The sequence below is a fragment of the Ranitomeya imitator genome, chromosome 6 (genome assembly GCF_032444005.1).
Source record: "Ranitomeya imitator isolate aRanImi1 chromosome 6, aRanImi1.pri, whole genome shotgun sequence".
In the NCBI taxonomy this organism is placed as follows: domain Eukaryota; kingdom Metazoa; phylum Chordata; class Amphibia; order Anura; family Dendrobatidae; genus Ranitomeya; species Ranitomeya imitator.
Genome location: NC_091287.1, coordinates 16112607 through 16135963, shown reverse-complemented (window position 1 = coordinate 16135963; position 23357 = coordinate 16112607). Strand labels below are relative to the sequence as shown.

The 23357-nt window shown below is 50.9% G+C and overlaps 1 protein-coding gene across 2 annotated transcripts in view; it reads right to left on the bottom strand.

Annotated features, from left to right (window-relative positions):
- The window catches only part of KCNH2 (potassium voltage-gated channel subfamily H member 2), a 357462-nt gene that overhangs the window by 157446 nt on the left and 176659 nt on the right, over positions 1–23357 (bottom strand). For both annotated transcript variants that reach the window (XM_069729246.1, XM_069729245.1), the window contains exon 5: positions 12253–12467. In XM_069729246.1, coding sequence (XP_069585347.1) covers positions 12253–12467 — 215 coding nt within the window. The remainder of the gene's footprint in view (positions 1–12252; positions 12468–23357) is intronic.

The following is a 23357-nucleotide window of genomic DNA, read 5'->3' as shown; positions in this document are numbered from 1 at the left end:
TGTAATAACACTACAGAGACCCCCCATGTATCTACCCCTTTAATAACCGTACAGAGACCCCCATGTCTCTACTCCTGTAATAACACTACAGAGACCCCTCTCATGTCTCTACACATGTAATAACACTACAGAGACCCCCACAACTCATGAACACCGGTAATAACTCTACAGAGACCCTCATGTCTCTACCCTATAACACTACAGAGACCCCCATGTCTCTACCTTATACTAACACTACAGAGACCCCCATGTCTCTACACCTGTAATAAAACTACAGAGACCCCCACAACTCATGAACATCGGTAATAACACTACAGAGACGCCCATGTATGAACACCTGTAATAACACTACAGAGACCCCCCATGTATCTACCCCTTTAATAACCGTACAGAGACCCCCATGTCTCTACTCCTGTAATAACACTACAGAGACCCCCATGTCTCTACCCCTTTAATAACCGTACATTGACCCCCATGTCTCTACACCTGTAATAACTCTGCAGAGACCCCCATGTCTCTACCCCTTTAATAACCCTACAGAGACCCCATGTCTCTACCCCTTTAATAACCGTACAGAGACCCCCATGTCTCTACACCTGTAATAACCGTACAGAGACCCCCATGTCTCTACACCTGTAATAACTCTACAGAGACCCCCATGTCTCTACCCCTTTAATAACCCTACAGAGACCCCATGTCTCTACCCCTTTAATAACCGTACAGAGACCCACATGTCTCTACACCTGTAATAACTCTACAGAGACCCCCATGTCTCTACCCCTTTAATAACCCTACAGAGACCCCCATGTCTCTACACCTGTAATAACACTACAGAGACCACCATGTCTCTACTCCTGTAATAACTCTACAGAGACCCCCATGTCTCTATCCCTTTAATAACCCTACAGAGACCCCCATGTCTCTACCCCTTTAATAACCGTACAGAGACCCCCATGTCTTTACACCTGTAATAACACTACAGAGACCCCCATGTCTCTACACCTGTAATAACACTAGAGACCCCTCCATGTCTCTACACTTGTAATAACACTACAGAGACCCCCATGTCTCTACACCTGTAATAACCCTACAGAGACCCCCACAACTCATGAACACCGGTAATAACTCTACAGAGACCCCCATGTCTCTACACTTGTAATAACACTACAGAGACCCCCATGTCTCTACACCTGTAATAACCCTACAGAGACCCCCATGTCTCTACCCCTTTAATAACCCTAGAGACCTCCATGTCTCTACACCTGTAATAACTCTACAGAGACCCCCATGTCTCTACACCTGTAATAACACTACAGAGACCCCCATGTCTCTACACCTGTAATAACCCTACAGAGACCCCTCCATGTCTCTAGACCAGCTGATGTTGGACCCATCTGTACACAATGTTGTGTGCGGCAGAGGTGACCGCGGTTTGGCTCCGGACGATCAGCGGTGGTCTGACCTTGGACACTGTCTCGGTTGGGTCTATCGCTCCCCACAGATTTTTGTCCCTTGTTTCCAAGGACAGAAAATTCATCTATGAATATTCATGATGCAGACGAAATGGAGAAGACATTTACTGTTTAATTTACTGCTTTCCGAGAAAGGCTCCCACGGGAGGAGACACCTGGTGTTTGCAGCTCCTAGTAGAGAATTCCCAGGCCCAACCACCTGGAAGACAAACACTCCATCCATAACACGGGCGATAGGAGATCTCCTGGGAGCCGAGGAATCTGGGTCATGTATAATGCTGAATATTAGGAAACAAATGGTGGAATGTAAACTGATGACCAAGATTATCAATAGGAGTCATAGCGAGGCACATCCCCGAGATGGAGAGCCCTCAAGTTGGGTCGTATGAAGAACCAAAAACAGGTCTTCCAAGAAGTTATAGACTTTGTAGCTACGTCCAGTCCTTAGACTATCATGTAAGGAAATAGGTTCACATCTCATACCGTCTGTCATGCCGTAAACGGCGATAAAGGGGCAGGATGGCGTATTGGGCCCGCACCTGTCCCTACCATTTAAATGGGGCCCTGGCTTTCCCTTATCTCGGGGGTACCTATGATGGTTAGGAGGCCCGAGCCGCCAGCGTATCCCTGTCTCCTGTGCAGGCCCTATCAGGGGCCCTCTCTCCCCCCAAAGGAGGTGGACTGCACCAGTGTAATAATACAACAAATAACAGGGTATACAGACAAGGTAACTAAAAGTCTCAAACTCACCAAATGCTCACACAACCACAGAAGAAACACAGAAAAAGGAAGAGAAGGATTAATCTAGGAAGTAAAACAGGTTTAACATGCAACCAAAACTGCAGACACCAATCTCTGTAAATAAACCTCCAACACCAACACTACGCTCCTTCAACCTCCAAGCCAGGCAGTAGAACTGATCACTGACACTAGCTGAAGTCAGGACTGGGTCTATATAGAGGATCAGATTACAAAATCCACTTCAGCTGGGAGACCCAGCTCTCAGCAACTTAGCAATAAGGTTAACTCCTGCACTGCTGGCACAAAGCAGCCAGGTCAGAATACAGGTGAAGAGCTTCTGTTCACTGTGTGTGAACGAGGCCCAGAGCGCTGCGGTTCTCTGGAACCTCTCTGTCGCGGTAACCCCGTGACACCGTCCTTGTAACTGAGGTTCCTTGGGATCTTATAAATCTTGGTTACTATACAGTACATAGAAAAGAAGGTGGAAGAAGACTACAAGGCCAGCAATAAATACCTAGGGGTTGGAGGTAATGTATGATGCGGAAACAGAGGTTAAAGGAGTTTTCGGGCACACAGATTACTGAAGCATTGTGAAGCCTTCAAGAACAAAGAAATTTCATAATAAACTTGCTGTTAAAATTCTGCTCTGCTCCCGAGCTGCGACACTGGGCTGTGGCCTTCTTCATTCTTGCCACATCCATACAGAGTACCGATGCTTCTGGACTGTGCTTAGAATGACCTCGGCCTGTCAGTCAAGCACAGAACTGCAAGCGGGAGGCAGGGATCAGCCAGCAGCTCAAATAGCAGTGAATGGAGATGTAATGGGGGTGTGGCCATCATAGCTCTGCAAGCAGGAGGCGGAGCAAAGCCAGCAGTAAATAGTAATCTCATGGGGGAGTGGTTAGCATAGTCCTCCTATATGCAGGAGGCAGAGTTCAGCCAGCAGCTCTGACAGCAGTGAATAGTGATGCCATGGGGGAGTAGACAGCATAGCTCTGCAAGAAAGAGGCATAGCTCTGCAAGAAAGAGGCAGGGCTCAGCCCGCATTGAATAGTGATGTCATGGGGTAGTGGACAGCACAGACCAGCAAGCAGGAGGAGGGGTTCGGCCAGAAGCTCTGACAGCATTGAATGATGTCATCTGGGAGTGGCCAGCACAGCTCTGCAAGCAGGAGGCAGGGCTCAGCCAGCGGATCTGACAGCAGTGAATGCTGAGGTTGTGGGGGTGTGACCAGCACAGTCCTGCATGCAGGAGAGGGACTCAACCAGCAGATCTGGTAAGAATAATAGCGGCACTCCAAGAATTGGTGCACAAGTAAGATCCCAAACCATATGGTATTATGAAGGACTTGGCCCTCAGATAAGTAGACATATAAAGGTTTATTTACAGTATAGTAGTACAGTGTGATGTTTCAGCAACGCGCGTGCACAAGAACAAGTGGAGGACACCGTGTTCACGCTACCACATCGACGCTGAATTCACTAAGGACCCTTGAGGCCGTACCACCAGACATTATGTCTTCTCTACTCACAGTTTACCAGTGTGCACTCTGATGAAGGTCCTTGCCGACTTACACGTCACACTGTACTACTGCACTGTAAATAAACCTTTAGATATCTACTTATCTGAGGGCCAAGTCCTTCATAATACAAGCAGATCTGGCAGCAGTATATGTTGATGTCATGGCGGAGTGGCCAGCACAGTCCTGTCTGCAGGAGTCTGGGCCCAGCCAGCAGTGGGGGAGTGGCCAGCACAATCCTGTACACAGGAGGAGGGGCTCAGCCAGCAGTGGGGGAGTGGCCAGCACAATCCTGTACACAGGAGGAGGGGCTCAGCCAGCAGTGGGGGAGTGGCCAGCACCATCCTGTCCACAGGAGTCGGGGCCCAGCCAGCAGTGGGGGAGTGGACAACACAGTCCTGCACACAGGAGGCGGGGCTCAGCCAGCAGTGGGGGAGTGGCCAGCACAATCCTGTACACAGGAGGCAGGGCTCAGCCAGCGGTGGGGGAGTGGCCAGCACAATCCTGAACACAGGAGGCGGGGCTCAGCCAGCGGTGGGGGAGTGGCAGCACAATCCTGTACACAGGAGGCGGGGCTCAACCAGCGGTGGGGGAGTGGCCAGCACAATCCTGTACACAGGAGGCAGGGCTCAGCCAGCGGTGGGGGAGTGGCCAGCACAATCCTGAACACAGGAGGCGGGGCTCAGCCAGCGGTGGGGGAGTGGCCAGCACAATCCTGTACACAGGAGGCAGGGCTCAGCCAGCGGTGGGGGAGTGGCCAGCACAATCCTGCACACAGGAGGCGGGGCTCAGCCAGCGGTGGGGGAGTGGCCAGCACAATCCTGTACACAGGAGGCAGGGCTCAGCCAGCGGTGGGGGAGTGGCCAGCACAATCCTGCACACAGGAGGCGGGGCTCAGCCAGCAGTGGGGGAGTGGCCAGCACAATCCTGTACACAGGAGGCAGGGCTCAGCCAGCGGTGGGGGAGTGGCCAGCACAATCCTGAACACAGGAGGCGGGGCTCAGCCAGCGGTGGGGGAGTGGCAGCACAATCCTGTACACAGGAGGCGGGGCTCAACCAGCGGTGGGGGAGTGGCCAGCACAATCCTGTACACAGGAGGCAGGGCTCAGCCAGCGGTGGGGGAGTGGCCAGCACAATCCTGAACACAGGAGGCGGGGCTCAGCCAGCGGTGGGGGAGTGGCAGCACAATCCTGTACACAGGAGGCGGGGCTCAACCAGCGGTGGGGGAGTGGCCAGCACAATCCTGTACACAGGAGGCAGGGCTCAGCCAGCGGTGGGGGAGTGGCCAGCACAATCCTGTACACAGGAGGCGGGGCTCAGCCAGCAGTGGGGGAGTGGCCAGCACAGTCCTGTCTACAGGAGTCGGGGCCCAGCCAGCAGTGGGGGAGTGGCCAGCACAATCCTGTACACAGGAGGCGGGGCTCAGCCAGCGGTGGGGGAGTGACCAGCACAATCCTGTACACAGGAGGCGGGGCTCAGCCAGCAGTGGGGGAGTGGCCAGCACAATCCTGTACACAGGAGGCAGGGCTCAGCCAGTGGTGGGGGAGTGGCCAGCACAATCCTGAACACAGGAGGCGGGGCTCAGCCAGCGGTGGGGGAGTGGCCAGCACAATCCTGTACACAGGAGGCGGGGCTCAACCAGCGGTGGGGGAGTGGCCAGCACAATCCTGTACACAGGAGGCGGGGCTCAGCCAGCAATGGGAGAGTGGCCAGCACAATCCTGTACACAGGAGGCGGGGCTCAGCCAGCGGTGGGGGAGTGACCAGCACAATCCTGTACACAGGAGGCGGGGCTCAGCCAGCGGTGGGGGAGTGACCAGCACAATCCTGTACAGAGGCGGGGCTCAGCCAGCGGTGGGGGAGTGACCAGCACAATCCTGTACACAGGAGGCGGGGCTCAGCCAGCGGTGGGGGAGTGACCAGCACAATCCTGAACACAGGAGGCGGGGCTCAGCCAGCGGTGGGGGAGTGGCTAGCACAATCCTGTACACAGGAGGCGGGGCTCAACCAGCGGTGGGGGAGTGGCCAGCACAATCCTGTACACAGGAGGCGGGGCTCAGCCAGCAGTGGGGGAGTGGCAGCACAATCCTGTACACAGGAGGCGGGGCCCAGCCAGCAGTGGGAGAGTGGCCAGCACAATCCTGTACACAGGAGGCGGGGCCCAGCCAGCAGTGGGAGAGTGGCCAGCACAATCCTGTACACAGGAGGCAGGGCTCAGCCAGCGGTGGGGGAGTGGCCAGCACAATCCTGAACACAGGAGGCGGGGCCCAGCCAGCAGTGGGAGAGTGGCCAGCACAATCCTGTACACAGGAGGCGGGGCTCAGCCAGCGGTGGGGGAGTGACCAGCACAATCCTGTACACAGGAGGCGGGGCTCAGCCAGCGGTGGGGGAGTGACCAGCACAATCCTGAACACAGGAGGCGGGGCTCAGCCAGCGGTGGGGGAGTGGCTAGCACAATCCTGTACACAGGAGGCGGGGCTCAACCAGCGGTGGGGGAGTGGCCAGCACAATCCTGTACACAGGAGGCGGGGCTCAGCCAGCAGTGGGGGAGTGGCAGCACAATCCTGTACACAGGAGGCGTGGCCCAGCCAGCAGTGGGAGAGTGGCCAGCACAATCCTGTACACAGGAGGCGGGGCCCAGCCAGCAGTGGGAGAGTGGCCAGCACAATCCTGTACACAGGAGGCAGGGCTCAGCCAGCGGTGGGGGAGTGGCCAGCACAATCCTGAACACAGGAGGCGGGGCCCAGCCAGCAGTGGGAGAGTGGCCAGCACAATCCTGTACACAGGAGGCGGGGCTCAGCCAGCGGTGGGAGAGTGGCCAGCACAATCCTGTACACAGGAGGCGGGGCTCAGCCAGCGGTGGGGGAGTGACCAGCACAATCCTGTACACAGGAGGCGGGGCTCAGCCAGCGGTGGGGGAGTGACCAGCACAATACTGAACACAGGAGGCGGGGCTCAGCCAGCGGTGGGGGAGTGGCTAGCACAATCCTGTACACAGGAGGCGGGGCTCAACCAGCGGTGGGGGAGTGGCCAGCACAATCCTGTACACAGGAGGCGGGGCTCAGCCAGCAGTGGGGGAGTGGCAGCACAATCCTGTACACAGGAGGCGGGGCCCAGCCAGCAGTGGGAGAGTGGCCAGCACAATCCTGTACACAGGAGGCGGGGCCCAGCCAGCAGTGGGAGAGTGGCCAGCACAATCCTGTACACAGGAGGCGGGGCCCAGCCAGCAGTGGGAGAGTGGCCAGCACAATCCTGTACACAGGAGGCGGGGCCCAGCCAGCAGTGGGAGAGTGGCCAGCACAATCCTGTACACAGGAGGCAGGGCTCAGCCAGCGGTGGGGGAGTGGCCAGCACAATCCTGAACACAGGAGGCGGGGCCCAGCCAGCGGTGGGAGAGTGGCCAGCACAATCCTGTACATAGGAGGCGGGGCTCAGCCAGCGGTGGGGGAGTGACCAGCACAATCCTGTACACAGGAGGCGGGGCTCAGCCAGCGGTGGGGGAGTGACCAGCACAATACTGAACACAGGAGGCGGGGCTCAGCCAGCGGTGGGGGAGTGGCTAGCACAATCCTGTACACAGGAGGCGGGGCTCAACCAGCGGTGGGGGAGTGGCCAGCACAATCCTGTACACAGGAGGCGGGGCTCAGCCAGCAGTGGGGGAGTGGCAGCACAATCCTGTACACAGGAGGCGGGGCCCAGCCAGCAGTGGGAGAGTGGCCAGCACAATCCTGTACACAGGAGGCGGGGCCCAGCCAGCAGTGGGAGAGTGGCCAGCACAATCCTGTACACAGGAGGCGGGGCCCAGCCAGCAGTGGGAGAGTGGCCAGCACAATCCTGTACACAGGAGGCGGGGCTCAGCCAGCAGTGGGAGAGTGGCTCAGCCAGATGACAGCAGGGAACATTGATGTCATGGGGGAGTGGCCAGAACAGTCCTGTCTACAGGAGGCGGGACCATCCAGCAGTGGGGGAATAGCCACAACAGTCCAGTACACAGGAGGCGGGGCTCAGCCAGCATCTCTTAGAATAATGCATTTAAACACTGTTGTCATGGTCAGTGAGCCAGAGCAATTGTGAGTGACCGGGGATGTGCACAGGGAGGGAGACTGAAATCTCAGAAGCAGTGCTGGCTCCATAGACAATACTAAGCTTATCGACTACTGCCATGTCCCACAATACAGAAAACTAAGGAGAAACAGGAAAATTGTGGAAAATCAAACTAGGAAATGATTTAGAACTGAGTCAAGGAAACTAAGGAAAACTAAACTGGGAAAATCATATTAAAAAATTAAGGAGAACTAAGCTACAAACATTTTGGAAAACTAAATTAGAAACTAATCGAGCCAGGAAAATTAAGGAGAACTGTGAAAACTAAGAACAAGATTGGAAAGATAACTATGGAGAACCAAACTGGGAAAACTAAGGAGAACCAAACTGGGAAAAGTATGGAGAACCAAACTGGGAAAACGAAGGAGAACCAAACTGGGAAAACTAAGGAAAACTAAACTGGGAAAACGAAGGAGAACCAAACTGGGAAAACTAAGGAAAACTAAACTGGGAAAACTAAGGAGAACCAAACTGGGAAAACGAAGGAGAATCAAACTGAAAAGCTATGGAGAACCAAACTGGGAAAACTAAGCAGAACCGAACTGGGAAGGCTTTGGATAAAATGCTGGTGGATTTGGACCCACTGCACCACTGGCCGGGCTTGCTGTGGAGGGGCTTGACTAAGAGACTACCTGGTGTTCACTAGGGCCTCTGGTGGTTGGGTTAGCCTTGGCTGCAGGTAGTCACCAGGTGCCACTGCAGGGCTGCAGCAGTTGACCGGAGGGTCCGAGGTGCGGTACAGGAGGGCAAAGACAAGATGTGGTCAAATGGTCCGAGGTCTGAACAGGCAGCACAGGATCAGTGTGAATAGTTGGAGTCTAGAACGGAGAGGTCAGACAGGATAGAAAACTAGGTAATGATAATTAGACTACAGGACAGTATGCAAAAAAAACAAACGGGGTAGGAACCAACATTCCGGTGAGGAATGGTGGGAGGAGCTGCCTTACAAAGAACCTGCTCACACATGATAGGCTGGGGGAACCAGATCTCTGCAGGACACAGCAGGGTTAAATTCCTGCAGAGACCGACCACGCTCCCTTAAGGCCAGATGGAAACACTATGCGGTAGCAGTGTGCAGGAGGAAACAAACTTTAGCGCAATGGCCTGCGGCAAGGAGAAACCGTATAGTGAATTGGTCGGCGCTGAGGAACCATTTAAAATTCCGCTGTGGTAATGGGGAACCAAACTCTGTAGAATCAAACTTGGAAAGCAATGGAGAACCAACCACGTTGGGAATACGACAGGGACGCAAAATAAGGATAATGTTGATAAACGCCTCGGTAAATTGTGGTGAAACAAAAAAAAGTTCAAAAATGAAAAGCTGATCCAGGTATAGATATAGGAACAATCCTGGAAAACTACCGGCAATAAATAAGAGGAACTTCAGGAACCATTCCAGAGACAAACACAGGAAAAACTATGGAGAAACAAAGCAGAAAAGACACTAATAACGGGGACAGTACAGAGAAGAAAGGCAGGACTGTGGACAAATCAGAAAATCTATGGACAATAGTTAACAGAAGAACCCAAGAAAACTGGGGAGTGAAGCCTGAAGAAATAGCGAAAAATTTTTCTGTATCACTTAGGCTGCATTCACACATCTATGGGAGTGACAGTGCGCTCCGCCATTTTCTCAGACAGCACACATGCTAATCATTAAAATGTGAACAAAAGAAAATCTGCAAATGATAGAACATCTATTCACTGACAGAAAACCGAGACCTTGAACATGGTGAAGAATTGAAGTGCTGAGCTGTGATGAATGTGCCGCACCGCAGCAGCGCACCGTCCTCCGCTACTCTGTGTACTCACTTCATCGATTTCATGGCGACCGCCCATTATTTATAAATCCTCAGAACCAGCGGTGGAGAGCACAAACCAGACGCCGCTCCTCAATATTCATCTTTAGCGAAAACCTTGAAAAGAACATTGGATTCTCGTCTCTGAAGGAAGCGGCTGAGTCCGCGGCCAATCACATCACTGTGAAGGGTGACACATGCCCGCGGGCCGGGGTCTAATATTTCAGAGAAGTGGGAGCTGGGGCTGTAATTTATTTATGTTTTAGTTCTGCAAACAGTAAATCTAATCTCAGACAGAAGAGATGTGAAGTATGGAGGAACCAGATATACCGGCAGTCACTGCTGTGGGGCTCCCATAAGTGGGTGTCCCAGAGTAAGATTTTTTGTCCACCTTTTTCATGGGTGACCGACATCACATGGACCCTTCATGGGAAAGCTTTCACTAAAGCTAATCGGGGCTATGTCTCCAACAGATAATGGAGCCCTCTTCTCCTACAGATAAGGGAACCCTCATCTCCTACAGATGGTGGGGCCCTCACCTCCTACAGATGATGGGTCATCGTCTCCTACAGATGACGTCTTCGTCTACTACAGATGATGGGTCATCGTCTCCTACAGATGACGTCTTCGTCTACTACAGATGATGGGGCCCTCGTCTCGTACAGATGGTGGGGCCCTCACCTCCTACAGATGACGGGGTCATCATCTCCTACAGATGATGGGGCTCTCGTCTCCTACAGATGGTGGGGCCCTCACCTCCTACAGATGACGGGGTCATCACCTCCTACAGATGATGACGTCTTCGTCTACTACAGATGGTGGGGCCCTCACCTCCTACAGATGACGGGGTCATCATCTCCTACAGATGATGACGTCTTCCTGACTATTACAGATGATGGGGCCCTCGCCTCCTACAGATGATGGGGCTCTCGTCTCCTACAGATGATGTCGCCCTTGTCTCCTACAGATGAGGACGTCTTCGTCTACTACAGATGATTGGGCTCTCGTCTCCTACAGATGATGTCACCCTTGTCTCCTACAGATGATGACGTATTCGTCTACTACAGATGATGGGGCCCTCGTCTCGTACAGATGATGGGGCCCTTGTCTCCTATAGATGATGACGTCTTCGTCTACTACAGATGATTGGGCCCTTGTCTCCTACAGATGATGGGGCCCTCGTCTACTACAGATGATGGGGCTCTCGTCTCCAACAGATGATGGCGTCTTCGTCTACTACAGATGATGGGGCTCTCGTCTCCTACAGATGATGGGGCTCTCTCCTCCTACAGATGTTGGGCCCTCGTCTTCTACAGATGATGGGGCTCTCGTCTTCTACAGATGATGGGGCTCTAGTCTCCTACAGATGATGGGCCCTCGTCTTCTACAGATGATGGGGCTCTCGTCTCGTACAGATGATGGGGCCCTCGTCTCCTACAGATGATGGGGCTCTCTCCTCCTACAGATGATGGGCCCTCGTCTCCTACAGATGATGGGGACCTCGTCTCCTACAGATGATGGGGACCTCGTCTCCTACAGATGATGGGGACCTCGTCTCCTACAGATGATGGGGACCTCGTCTCCTACAGATGATGGGGACCTCGTCTCCTACAGATGATTGGGGACCTCGTCTCCTACAGATGATTGGGCCCTCGTCTCCTACAGATGATTGGGCCCTCGTCACCTACAGATGATGGCGTCCTCGTCTTCTACAGATGATGGCGTCCTCGTCTCCTACAGATGATGGGGCCCTTGTCTCCTACAGATGATGGGGACCTCGTCTCCTACAGATGATTGGGCCCTCGTCTCCTACAGATGATTGGGCCCTCGTCTCCTACAGATGATTGGGCCCTCGTCTCCTACAGATGATTGGGCCCTCGTCTCCTACAGATGATTGGGCCCTCGTCTCCTACAGATGATTGGGCCCTCGTCTCCTACAGATGATTGGGCCCTCGTCTCCTACAGATGATTGGGCCCTCGTCTCCTACAGATGATTGGGCCCTTGTCTCCTACATATGTCGTCCTCGTCCCCTACAGATGATGGCGTCCTCGTCTCCTACAGATGATGGGGACCTCGTCTCCTACAGATGATGGGGCCCTCGTCTCCTACAGATGATTGGGCCCTCGTCTCCTACAGATGATTGGGCCCTCGTCTCCTACAGATGATTGGGCCCTCGTCTCCTACAGATGATTGGGCCCTCGTCTCCTACAGATGATGGGGACCTAGTCTCCTACAGATGATGGGGCCATCGTCTCCTACAGATGATGGGGCCCTCGTCTCCTACAGACGATGGGATTCTCGTCTGCAGCTCCTGATCATGTGGCCTCCTCTTGTGTCTTCATACTAAAGGTGATTTGGCCTTTAGGACCTTCATCGATCAGTAGAATGAAGACACTGGATAACATCAGTGAAGTCAAAGAAGCAACCCCATAGTGTGAAGATATGGTGATCCTTCTCACTGCAGGGCCTGGCAGTGCTACCAGACCCATCCAATCTGACATTTGGAGGGTCCTCAGTGCCTGGACCCCACCAAGTATACGAAGTATAAATACCAACAGCGAGCAGCTGCTCAATTAGTTGTCAGGGTCCCATGTAACAGGGTACATCAGCATCTTACCTGTGTGACCTTCTCCGTCACATTGTGGGTTCGGTCCTTCAGCTTGGACGGAGCAATAATCTCCTTTTCGTTGGAAGGTGACGTGAGAAAGGAGTCTCCCTTAAAGTCCACAAAGTTGAGGGTTATCTGCGGGATCTTACTGATCGTCCTGTACTTCATGAGGTCGGAGTCCGATGTCGAGTTCAGGAGATTCACCCGCACGTTGTTCATGGCCCCTGTGCAGAAGATAAAGGGTTAAAGCCAACAGGAGTAAGATCCATGTTACCGATCAAGGCGATTATCCCCACAAGTGTCTCCTTGTGGGGATGCTTTGTAAAGCGCTGCGGAATATGTTGGCGCTATATAAATAAAAATTATTATTATTATTATTATTATTATTATCAGATTAAGGACTGGGGATTGGGCCAGGCCGCTCCATAACTCTAATTGTGTTGGATTGAAACCAAGATTTTGCTCATTACTGGAGTGTTTAGGGTCATTGTCTTGTTGAAACACCCATTTCTTGGTCATATCCTCTTCAGTGTAAGGCGTCATGACCTCTCCCAGTATTTTATTATATGCAAACTAGTCCATGACCCCTAGTGTGCGGTGAATAGGTCCAGCACCATAGTAAGAGAAACCTGCCCATATCATGATGCTTCACCACCATGCTTCACTGTGTGCAGGGTGTACTGTGGCTGAATACAGAGTTTGGGTGTTGTCTGATGAACTGTCTGTGGCCCTTGGATCCAAAAAGAACTATTTTACTCTCATCAGTCCACAAAATGTTTCTCCATTTCTCTTTAGGCCAGTTGATGTGTTCTTTGGCAAATTATATCCGCTTCAGTACATGTCATTTGTTAACAGTGGGACTTTGCGGGGACTTCTTACTAAGATTAGCGTCACACAGGCGTCTTCTGTCACAGTCCTCACAGGTAACGTGAGACTGTCTGTGATCATCCTGGAGCTGATCGTTGGTTGAGTCTTTGCCATTCCTGCCATTCTTCCATCCATTAGAATGGTCGTCTTCATAACCCCAATCGCTCTTCCTAACCATAGCTCTAACCTTCTCCCTAGACATAGCCCTAATGTTCTAACTATAGCCTCTTTCTAACCTTCTTCCTCACAACAGTCCAACTCTAGCTAGTGTTGGAAAAATGTATCATACTCTAAGTAATGCACTACGTATAAAGCTGTGTGCACACGTTCAGGATTTTTCGCGTTTTTTTTTTTGCGATAAAAACGCTTAGAAAACGCATACATATGCATACTATCATTTATAATGCATTCCGCAATTTTTGTGCATATGTGCATATTCGCGGAAAAAAAAAACATCGCAGTACAAAACGCAGTATGTTCATTAATTTTCAGGATTTCCTACTATATTATTGCATTGGGAACCTCCGGAAAAAAATGCAAAAAAAAACAAGAGAAAAATGCGAAAAAAACGTGGATTTCTTACAGAAAATGTCTGGTTTTGTTCAGGAAATTTCTGCAAGAAATCCTGATGTGTGCACATAGCCTTAGTGTTATTTTTGGTTTGTTTATTTATTTTTTTACACTGGACCCATTTTCAGCAAGTCCCTGACTCTCCTTTACCATCTTGCTCAGCCTTTGCCATCTTAATTGCTGCCTTTGCATAGTGCTGCCTGTACTCTGCATAGGCAGCGACTGAGATGACAACACTCGCTTTGTTATATTTCATCATTGTTACAGAACCCCCCAGAACCAAGAATGTTATGCAGTATATGTATGTATAATAGTTTCCATGTGAAATGCATCAGTCCACAGGCTGTGCCCCTGGACAAGATATTCTCTTTCTGACCTCCCCCCACCTTTGTAATTCCCACAGTAAATATCGGCAGGCTCCGGCCCCCTGCGGCTATTGTAATGTATGTCTGGCCTGCTGTTTTCCTATTGGCCTGCCCTGTGTATCTGTGTTATATATTCTGTGTGCTGTAAATAAAGGGTGTTCTTAGACTGGAAATACGTGGAGAAGCAGTCAGCTTTTATATGCTCTCATGTAATCAAGAAATTCCTGCCAGCGTCCTTCATTCAGAATCTAGCAAAAGCAGAGTGGACCTCCTGAAACACAGGGGGTGCTGAAAGAGGTACTCCAGCACAGTAGACCCCGTTACACTCATCTCGGCTGCTGTCTATGCAGAGCGCTGACTCATCTCCGGGTCTGCACACTGCATAGGAGCTGCCGGCAGAGAATGAGATGCCACTGGCTGCTTTATCAGTGCAGCTCACTCGCCACCAGTGCATGAATACAAGAAAGGAGCGTTCTTGCTGCAGGCTGCCAGGGCAACCACCTGTGTGGCTTCCCCTTGTTACCCCTCTGGACCTTGTCCTGAAACACCTGGGTGGATTGGAGAACTAGGTCTTCAGCGGCTGAATGCAATGTTGTGGACCAGTGTGCACCACGCTATGTGGCTAATAAGTGCGGTGATCCTATGTTATACCTGACAGGTGCGGAGGAGGCGCCATATCCGCCGGCCGCAGCTGCCGAATCACCGTAAATCTGCCCCAGTGTGACAGGACGTGGGGGTCCGCACCTCACCTCTGCCAGCGGAGGCTTAATTACAGCCAGACAGAAACAGGAGGCCACCAATTAATTAGGGGGTAACAGGATTAGCCGCAGCGCTCCGAGTGTCTGATCGGTGTAATCCATCCTCCTCATTGACTTAATCCCCGGGCATTTAGGGTCCACAGATCATTAACCCATTAATTGTCTGTTTTTATGGCAGACGGAGTGAGCAGGGTTTATAGTTCTGGGTTATTAGAGATGGAGGAAGACGAGAGGGACTGCAGAAAAACGGGGCTGACAGCATGACCGAGGGGCTGACAACCTGACCAACAAGCTGACAACATGACAGACGGGCTGATAACATGACAGAGGGCCTGACAACATGACAGAGGGGCTGACAACCTGACAGAGGGGCTGACAACATGACCGAGGGGCTGACAACATGACAGAGGGGCTGACAACATGACAGAGGGGCTGACAACATGACAGAGGGGCTGACAACATGACCGAGGGGCTGACAACCTGACCAACAGGCTGACAACATGACCGAGGGGCTGACAACCTGACCAACAAGCTGACAACATGACAGAGGGGCTGATAACATGACAGAGGGCCTGACAACATGACCGAGGGGCTGACAACATGACAGAGGGGCTGACAACCTGACAGAGGGGCTGACAACATTACCGAGGGGCTGACAACCTGACAGAGGGGCTGACAACATGACCGAGGGGCTGACAACCTGACCAACAGGCTGACAACATGACAGAGGGGCTGACAACATGACAGAGGGCCTGACAACATGACAGAGGGGCTGACAACCTGACAGAGGGGCTGACAACATGACCGAGGGGCTGACAACATGACAGAGGGCCTGACAACATGACAGAGGGGCTGACAACATGACAGAGGGCCTGACAACATGACAGAGGGGCTGACAACATGACAGAGGGCCTGACAACATGACAGAGGGGCTGACAACATGACAGAGGGCCTGACAACATGACAGAGGGGCTGACAACCTGACAGAGGGGCTGACAACCTGACAGAGGGGCTGACAACATGACAGAGGGGCTGACAACATGACAGAGGGGCTGACAACATGACAGAGGGGCTGACAACATGACAGAGGGGCTGACAACATGACAGAGGGGCTGACAACCTGACAGAGGGGCTGACAACCTGACAGAGGGGCTGACAACATGACCGAGGGGCTGACAACCTGACAGAGGGGCTGACAACATGACAGAGGGGCTGACAACCTGACAGAGGGGCTGACAACATGACCGAGGGGCTGACAACCTGACCAACAGGCTGACAACATGACAGAGGGGCTGACAACATGACAGAGGGGCTGACAACATGACAGAGGGGCTGACAACATGACAGAGGGGCTGACAACATGACAGAGGGGCTGACAACATGACCGAGGGGCTGACAACCTGACAGAGGGGCTGACAGCATAACAGAGGGTCTGACAGCAGTACCGAGGGGCTGACAACATGACCGAGGGGCTGACAACCTGACCAACAGGCTGACAACATGACCGAGGGGCTGACAACATGACAGAGGGCCTGACAACATGACAGAGGGGCTGACAACATGACAGAGGGGCTGACAACCTGACCAACAGGCTGACAACCTGACCAACAGGCTGACAACCTGACCGAGGGGCTGACAACCTGACCGAGGGGCTGACGGCATGACAGAGGGGCTGACAACATGACCGAGGGGCTGACAACATGACCGAGGGGCTGACAACATGACAGAGGGGCTTAAAACCTGACCAACAGGCTGACAACCTGACCAACCGGCTGACAACATGACCGAGGGGCTGACAACATGACCGAGGGGCTGACAACATGACCGAGGGGCTGACAACATGACAGAGGGGCTGACAACATGACCGAGGGGATGACAACATGACCGAGAGGATGACAACATGACCGAGGGGATGACAACCTGACAGAGGGGCTGACAACATGACCGAGGGGCTGACAACCTGACAGAGGGGCTGACAGCATAACAGAGGGTCTGACAGCAGGACCGAGGGGCTGACAACATGACCGAGGGGCTGACAACCTGACCAACAGGCTGACAACATGACAGAGGGCCTGACAACATGACAGAGGGCCTGACAACATGACAGAGGGCCTGACAACATGACAGAGGGGCTGACAACCTGACAGAGGGGCTGACAACCTGACAGAGGGGCTGACAACCTGACCGAGGGGCTGACAACCTGACCAACAGGCTGACAACCTGACCAACAGGCTGACAACATGACAGAGGGGCTGACAACCTGACCGAGGGGCTGACAACCTGACCGAGGGGCTGACGGCATGACCGAGGGGCTGACAACATGACAGAGGGGCTGACAACATGACAGAGGGGCTGACAACATGACAGAGAGGCTGACAACATGACCGAGGGGCTGACGGCATGACCGAGGGGCTGACAACATGACCGAGGGGCTGACAACATGACCGAGGGGCTGACGGCATGACAGAGGGGCTGACAACATGACCGAGGGGCTGACAACATGACCGAGAGGCTGACAACCTGACCAACAGGCTGACAACCTGACCAACAGGCTGACAACATGACCGAGGGGCTGACAACATGACCGAGGGGCTGACAACATGACCGAGGGGCTGACAACATGACCGAGGGGCTGACAACATGACCGAGGGGCTGACAACATGACCGAGGGGCTGACAACATGACAGAGGGGCTGACAACATTACAGAGGTGCTGACAACATGACAGAGGGGCTGACAACATGACAGAGGGGCTGACAACATGACCAACAGACTGACAACATGACCGAGGGGCTGACAACATAACCGAAGGGCTGACAACATGACAGAGGGGCTGACAACATGACCAACAGGCTGACAACATAACTGAGGGTCTGACAACATGACCGACGGGACAACAGCATGACAGAGAGGATGACATAGTAACATAGTAACATAGTAACATAGTTAGTAAGGCCGAAAAAAGACATTTGTCCATCCAGTTCAGCCTATATTCCATCATAATAAATACCCAGATCTACGTCCTTCTACAGAACCTAATAATTGTATGATACAATATTGTTCTGCTCCAGGAAGACATCCAGGCCTCTCTTGAACCCCTCGACTGAGTTCGCCATCACCACCTCCTCAGGCAAGCAATTCCAGATTCTCACTGCCCTAACAGTAAAGAATCCTCTTCTATGTTGGCGGAAAAACCTTCTCTCCTCCAGACGCAAAGAATGCCCCCTTGTGCCCGTCACCTTCCTTGGTATAAACAGATCCTCAGCGAGATATTTGTATTGTCCCCTTATATACTTATACATGGTTATTAGATCGCCCCTCAGTCGTCTTTTTTCTAGACTAAATAATCCTAATTTCGCTAATCTATCTGGGTATTGTAGTTCTCCCATCCCCTTTATTAATTTTGTTGCCCTCCTTTGTACTCTCTCTAGTTCCATTATATCCTTCCTGAGCACCGGTGCCCAAAACTGGACACAGTACTCCATGTGCGGTCTAACTAGGGATTTGTACAGAGGCAGTATAATGCTCTCATCATGTGTATCCAGACCTCTTTTAATGCACCCCATGATCCTGCTTGCCTTGGCAGCTGCTGCCTGGCACTGGCTGCTCCAGGTAAGTTTATCATTAACTAGGATCCCCAAGTCCTTCTCCCTGTCAGATTTACCCAGTGGTTTCCCATTCAGTGTGTAATGGTGACATTGATTCCTTCTTCCCATGTGTATAACCTTACATTTATCATTGTTAAACCTCATCTGCCACCTTTCAGCCCAAGTTTCCAACTTATCCAGATCCATCTGTAGCAGAATACTATCTTCTCTTGTATTAACTGCTTTACATAGTTTTGTATCATCTGCAAATATCGATATTTTACTGTGTAAACCTTCTACCAGATCATTAATGAATATGTTGAAGAGAACAGGTCCCAATACTGACCCCTGCGGTACCCCACTGGTCACAGCGACCCAGTTAGAGACTATACCATTTATAACCACCCTCTGCTTTCTATCACTAAGCCAGTTACTAACCCATTTACACACAATTTCCCCCAGACCAAGCATTCTCATTTTGTGTACCAACCTCTTGTGCGGCACGGTATCAAACGCTTTGGAAAAATCGAGATATACCACGTCCAATGACTCACCGTGGTCCAGCCTATAGCTTACCTCTTCATAAAAACTGATTAGATTGGTTTGACAGGAGCGATTTCTCATAAACCCATGCTGATATGGAGTTAAACAGTTATTCTCATTGAGATAATCCAGAATAACATCCCTCAGAAACCCTTCAAATATTTTACCAACAATAGAGGTTAGACTTACTGGCCTATAATTTCCAGGTTCACTTTTAGAGCCCTTTTTGAATATTGGCACCACATTTGCTATGCGCCAATCCTGCGGAACAGACCCTGTCGCTATAGAGTCCCTAAAAATAAGAAATAATGGTTTATCTATTACATTACTTAGTTCTCTTAGTACTCGTGGGTGTATGCCATCCGGACCCGGAGATTTATCTATTTTAATCTTATTTAGACGGTTTCGCACCTCTTCTTGGTTTAGATTGGTGACCCTTAATATAGGGTTTTCATTGTTTCTTGGGATTTCACCTAGCATTTCATTTTCCACCGTGAATACCGTGGAGAAGAAGGTGTTTAATATGTTAGCTTTTTCCTCGTCATCTACAACCATTCTTTCCTCACTATTTTTTAAGGGGCCTACATTTTCAGTTTTTATTCTTTTACTATTGATATAGTTGAAGAACAGTTTGGGATTAGTTTTACTCTCCTTAGCAATGTGCTTCTCTGTTTCCTTTTTGGCAGCTTTAATTAGTTTTTTAGATAAAGTATTTTTCTCCCTATAGTTTTTTAGAGCTTCAATGGTGCCATCCTGCTTTAGTAGTGCAAATGCTTTCTTTTTACTGTTAATTGCCTGTCTTACTTCTTTGTTTAGCCACATTGGGTTTTTCCTATTTCTAGTCCTTTTATTCCCACAAGGTATAAACCGCTTACACTGCCTATTTAGGATGTTCTTAAACATTTCCCATTTATTATCTGTATTCTTATTTCTGAGGATATTGTCCCAGTCTACCAGATTAAGGGCATTTCTAAGCTGGTCAAACTTTGCCTTCCTAAAGTTCAGTGTTTTTGTGACTCCCTGACAAGTCCCCCTAGTGAAAGACAGGTGAAACTGTACAATATTGTGGTCGCTATTTCCTAGATGCCCGACCACCTGCAGATTTGTTATTCTGTCAGGTCTATTAGATAGTATTAGGTCTAAAAGTGCTGCTCCTCTGGTTGGATTCTGCACCAATTGTGAAAGATAATTTTTCTTGGTTATTAGCAGAAACCTGTTGCCTTTATGGGTTTCACAGGTTTCTGTTTCCCAGTTAATATCCGGGTAGTTAAAGTCCCCCATAACCAGGACCTCATTATGGGTTGCAGCTTCATCTATCTGCTTTAGAAGTAGACTTTCCATGGTTTCTGTTATATTTGGGGGTTTGTAACAGACCCCAATGAGAATTTTGTTACCATTTTTCCCTCCATGAATTTCGACCCATATGGACTCGACATCCTCATTTCCTTCGCTAATATCCTCCCTTAAAGTGGACTTTAGACAAGACTTTACATAGAGACAAACCCCTCCTCCTCTCCGATTTTTACGATCCTTTCTAAACAGACTGTAACCCTGTAAGTTAACTGCCCAGTCATAGCTTTCATCTAACCATGTCTCGGTTATTCCCACTATGTCAAAGTTACCTGTAGATATTTCTGCTTCTAGTTCTTCCATCTTGTTTGTCAGGCTTCTGGCGTTTGCGAGCATGCAGTTTAGAGGATTTTGTTTTGTTCCAATCTCCTCGCTGTGGATTGTTTTAGAAATGTTCTTACCTCCCTTCTGAGTATGTTTTCCTGGATCTTCTTTGTTCAAGTCTAATGTTTTTCTTCCCGTCCCCTCTTCTTCTAGTTTAACGCCCTCCTGATGAGTGTAGCGAGTCTTCTGGCGAATGTGTGTTTCCCAGGTTTGTTGAGGTGTAGTCCGTCTCTGGCGAGGAGTCCATCGTACAAGTAATTCACACCGTGGTCCAGGAATCCGAATCCTTGTTGTCTGCACCATCGTCTTAGCCAGTTGTTTGCATCAAGGATCCTGTTCCATCTCCTGGTGCCATGCCCGTCTACTGGAAGGATAGAAGAAAAAACTACCTGTGCATCCAGTTCCTTTACTTTCTTCCCCAACTCTTCAAAGTCTTTGCAGATTGTCGGTAGGTCCTTCCTTGCCGTGTCATTGGTGCCAACATGTATCAGAAGAAATGGGTGGACGTCCTTGGAGTTGAAGAGCTTTGGTATCCTATCGGTCACATCCTTGATCATCGCACCTGGAAGGCAGCATACTTCTCTTGCAGTTATGTCCAGTCTGCAGATGGCTGCTTCTGTGCCTCTCAGTAGTGAGTCTCCCACCACCACCACTCTTCGTTGCTTCTTGGCTGTACTTTTTGCTGTCACTTGTTGCTGTGTGCCCTTTTCTTTTTTGCTTGCTGGTATTGCTTCATCCTTAGGTGTGCCATCTTCATCCTCTACAAAGATTTGATATCGGTTCTTCAGTTGTGTGGTTGGTGATTTCTCCATGGTCTTCTTGCTTCTTTTGGTCACATGCTTCCACTCATCTGCTTTTGGAGGTTCTCTGACACTTTTTTCACCTTCTGTGACCAGTAGAGATGCTTCTGTTTTGTCTAGAAAGTCTTCATTCTCTTTGATGAGTTTCAAAGTTGCTATTCTTTCTTCCAGACCCCGCACCTTTTCTTCTAAAAGGGCCACTAGTCTACACTTCTGACAGGTGAAATTTAATTCTTCTTCTGGTCGATCTGTGAACATGTAGCACATGCTGCAGCTCACCATGTAGGTTGTCACATCTGCCATGTTGCTCCTAGATCCTGCTGACTTGCTGTGTGTTTTCCTTCTTGTGTAATCTACTCAGCCAAGCTTTCTTGCATTAATGTCCTACAGGCAAAAATTACGGCGCGCGGTTTGGTGATTCTTTCCAAGCAGCTGGTCCCGGCTGTACCCAACGATCTTCTAGCTTAGGGAGACTCTTCGCTTTTCCCAGAAGGCACCTGGAATATGCAAATTAGCCTCCTCAAGCTTGAATCCCTGGTTTGGTGATTCTTTCCAAGCAGCTGGTCCCGGCTGTACCCAACGATCTTCTAGCTTAGGGAGACTCTTCGCTTTTCCCAGAAGGCACCTGGAATATGCAAATTAGCCTCCTCAAGCTTGAATCCCTGGTTTGGTGATTCTTTCCAAGCAGCTGGTCCCGGCTGTACCCAACGATCTTCTAGCTTAGGGAGACTCTTCGCTTTTCCCAGAAGGCACCTGGAATATGCAAATTAGCCTCCTCAAGCTTGAATCCCTGGTTTGGTGATTCTTTCCAAGCAGCTGGTCCCGGCTGTACCCAACGATCTTCTAGCTTAGGGAGACTCTTTGCTTTTCCCAGAAGGCACCTGGAATATGCAAATTAGCCTCCTCAAGCTTGAATCCCTGGTTTGGTGATTCTTTCCAAGCAGCTGGTCCCGGCTGTACCCAACGATCTTCTAGCTTAGGGAGACTCTTCGCTTTTCCCAGAAGGCACCTGAATATGCAAATTAGCCTCCTCAAGCTTGAATCCCTGGTTTGGTGATTCTTTCCAAGCAGCTGGTCCCGGCTGTACCCAACGATCTTCTAGCTTAGGGAGACTCTTCGCTTTTCCCAGAAGGCACCTGGAATATGCAAATTAGCCTCCTCAAGCTTGAATCCCTGGTTTGGTGATTCTTTCCAAGCAGCTGGTCCCGGCTGTACCCAACGATCTTCTAGCTTAGGGAGACTTTTCGCTTTTCCCAGAAGGCACCTGGAATATGCAAATTAGCCTCCTCAAGCTTGAATCCCTGGTTTATGACAACATAGCAGTTTTGAGGTCACTCTGACCGTCACTGTTATGGGGACACCCTGACCGCCACTTATGGGGGGCACTCTGATTGTGTCACTGTTATGAGGGCACTTTGGCCGACACTGTTATGAGGGGGGCTCTGACTGTCACTGTTGTAGGGGTGCTCTGAAGGTATAACTGTTATGGGGGCACTCTGGCCAACACTGTTATGGGGGCACTCTGACCGCCACTGTTATCTGGGGTTTCTGACTGTCACTGTTATGAGGATGCTCTGATGGTGTCACTGATATGAGGGTGCTCTGGCCGCCACTGTTATGGGGCTGCTATGACCGTCACTGTTATGGGGGAAAACTGGCTGTGTAATTGTTAGGGGGGCACTCTTGCCGCCACTGTTATGGGGGGGCTCTGACCGCCACTCTTATGGATCAGTCTTGCTGTCAGAATCTGGACATGATGCTGGTGGGCTCCCTGACATCTGACCTCCTACAGGTGTCAGCTCCAGTTGTCAGCGGCCATATTTCTGTAGTCCGCCTGCACAGAGGCAGATGTCAGAGAGACAAGCAGTGTCAGGACACAATAACTGGGGGCCCCTGATCTCAGCAGAGCACAGACAGCGCCCCCCACAGGCCGCCTGCAGGACATGGCATC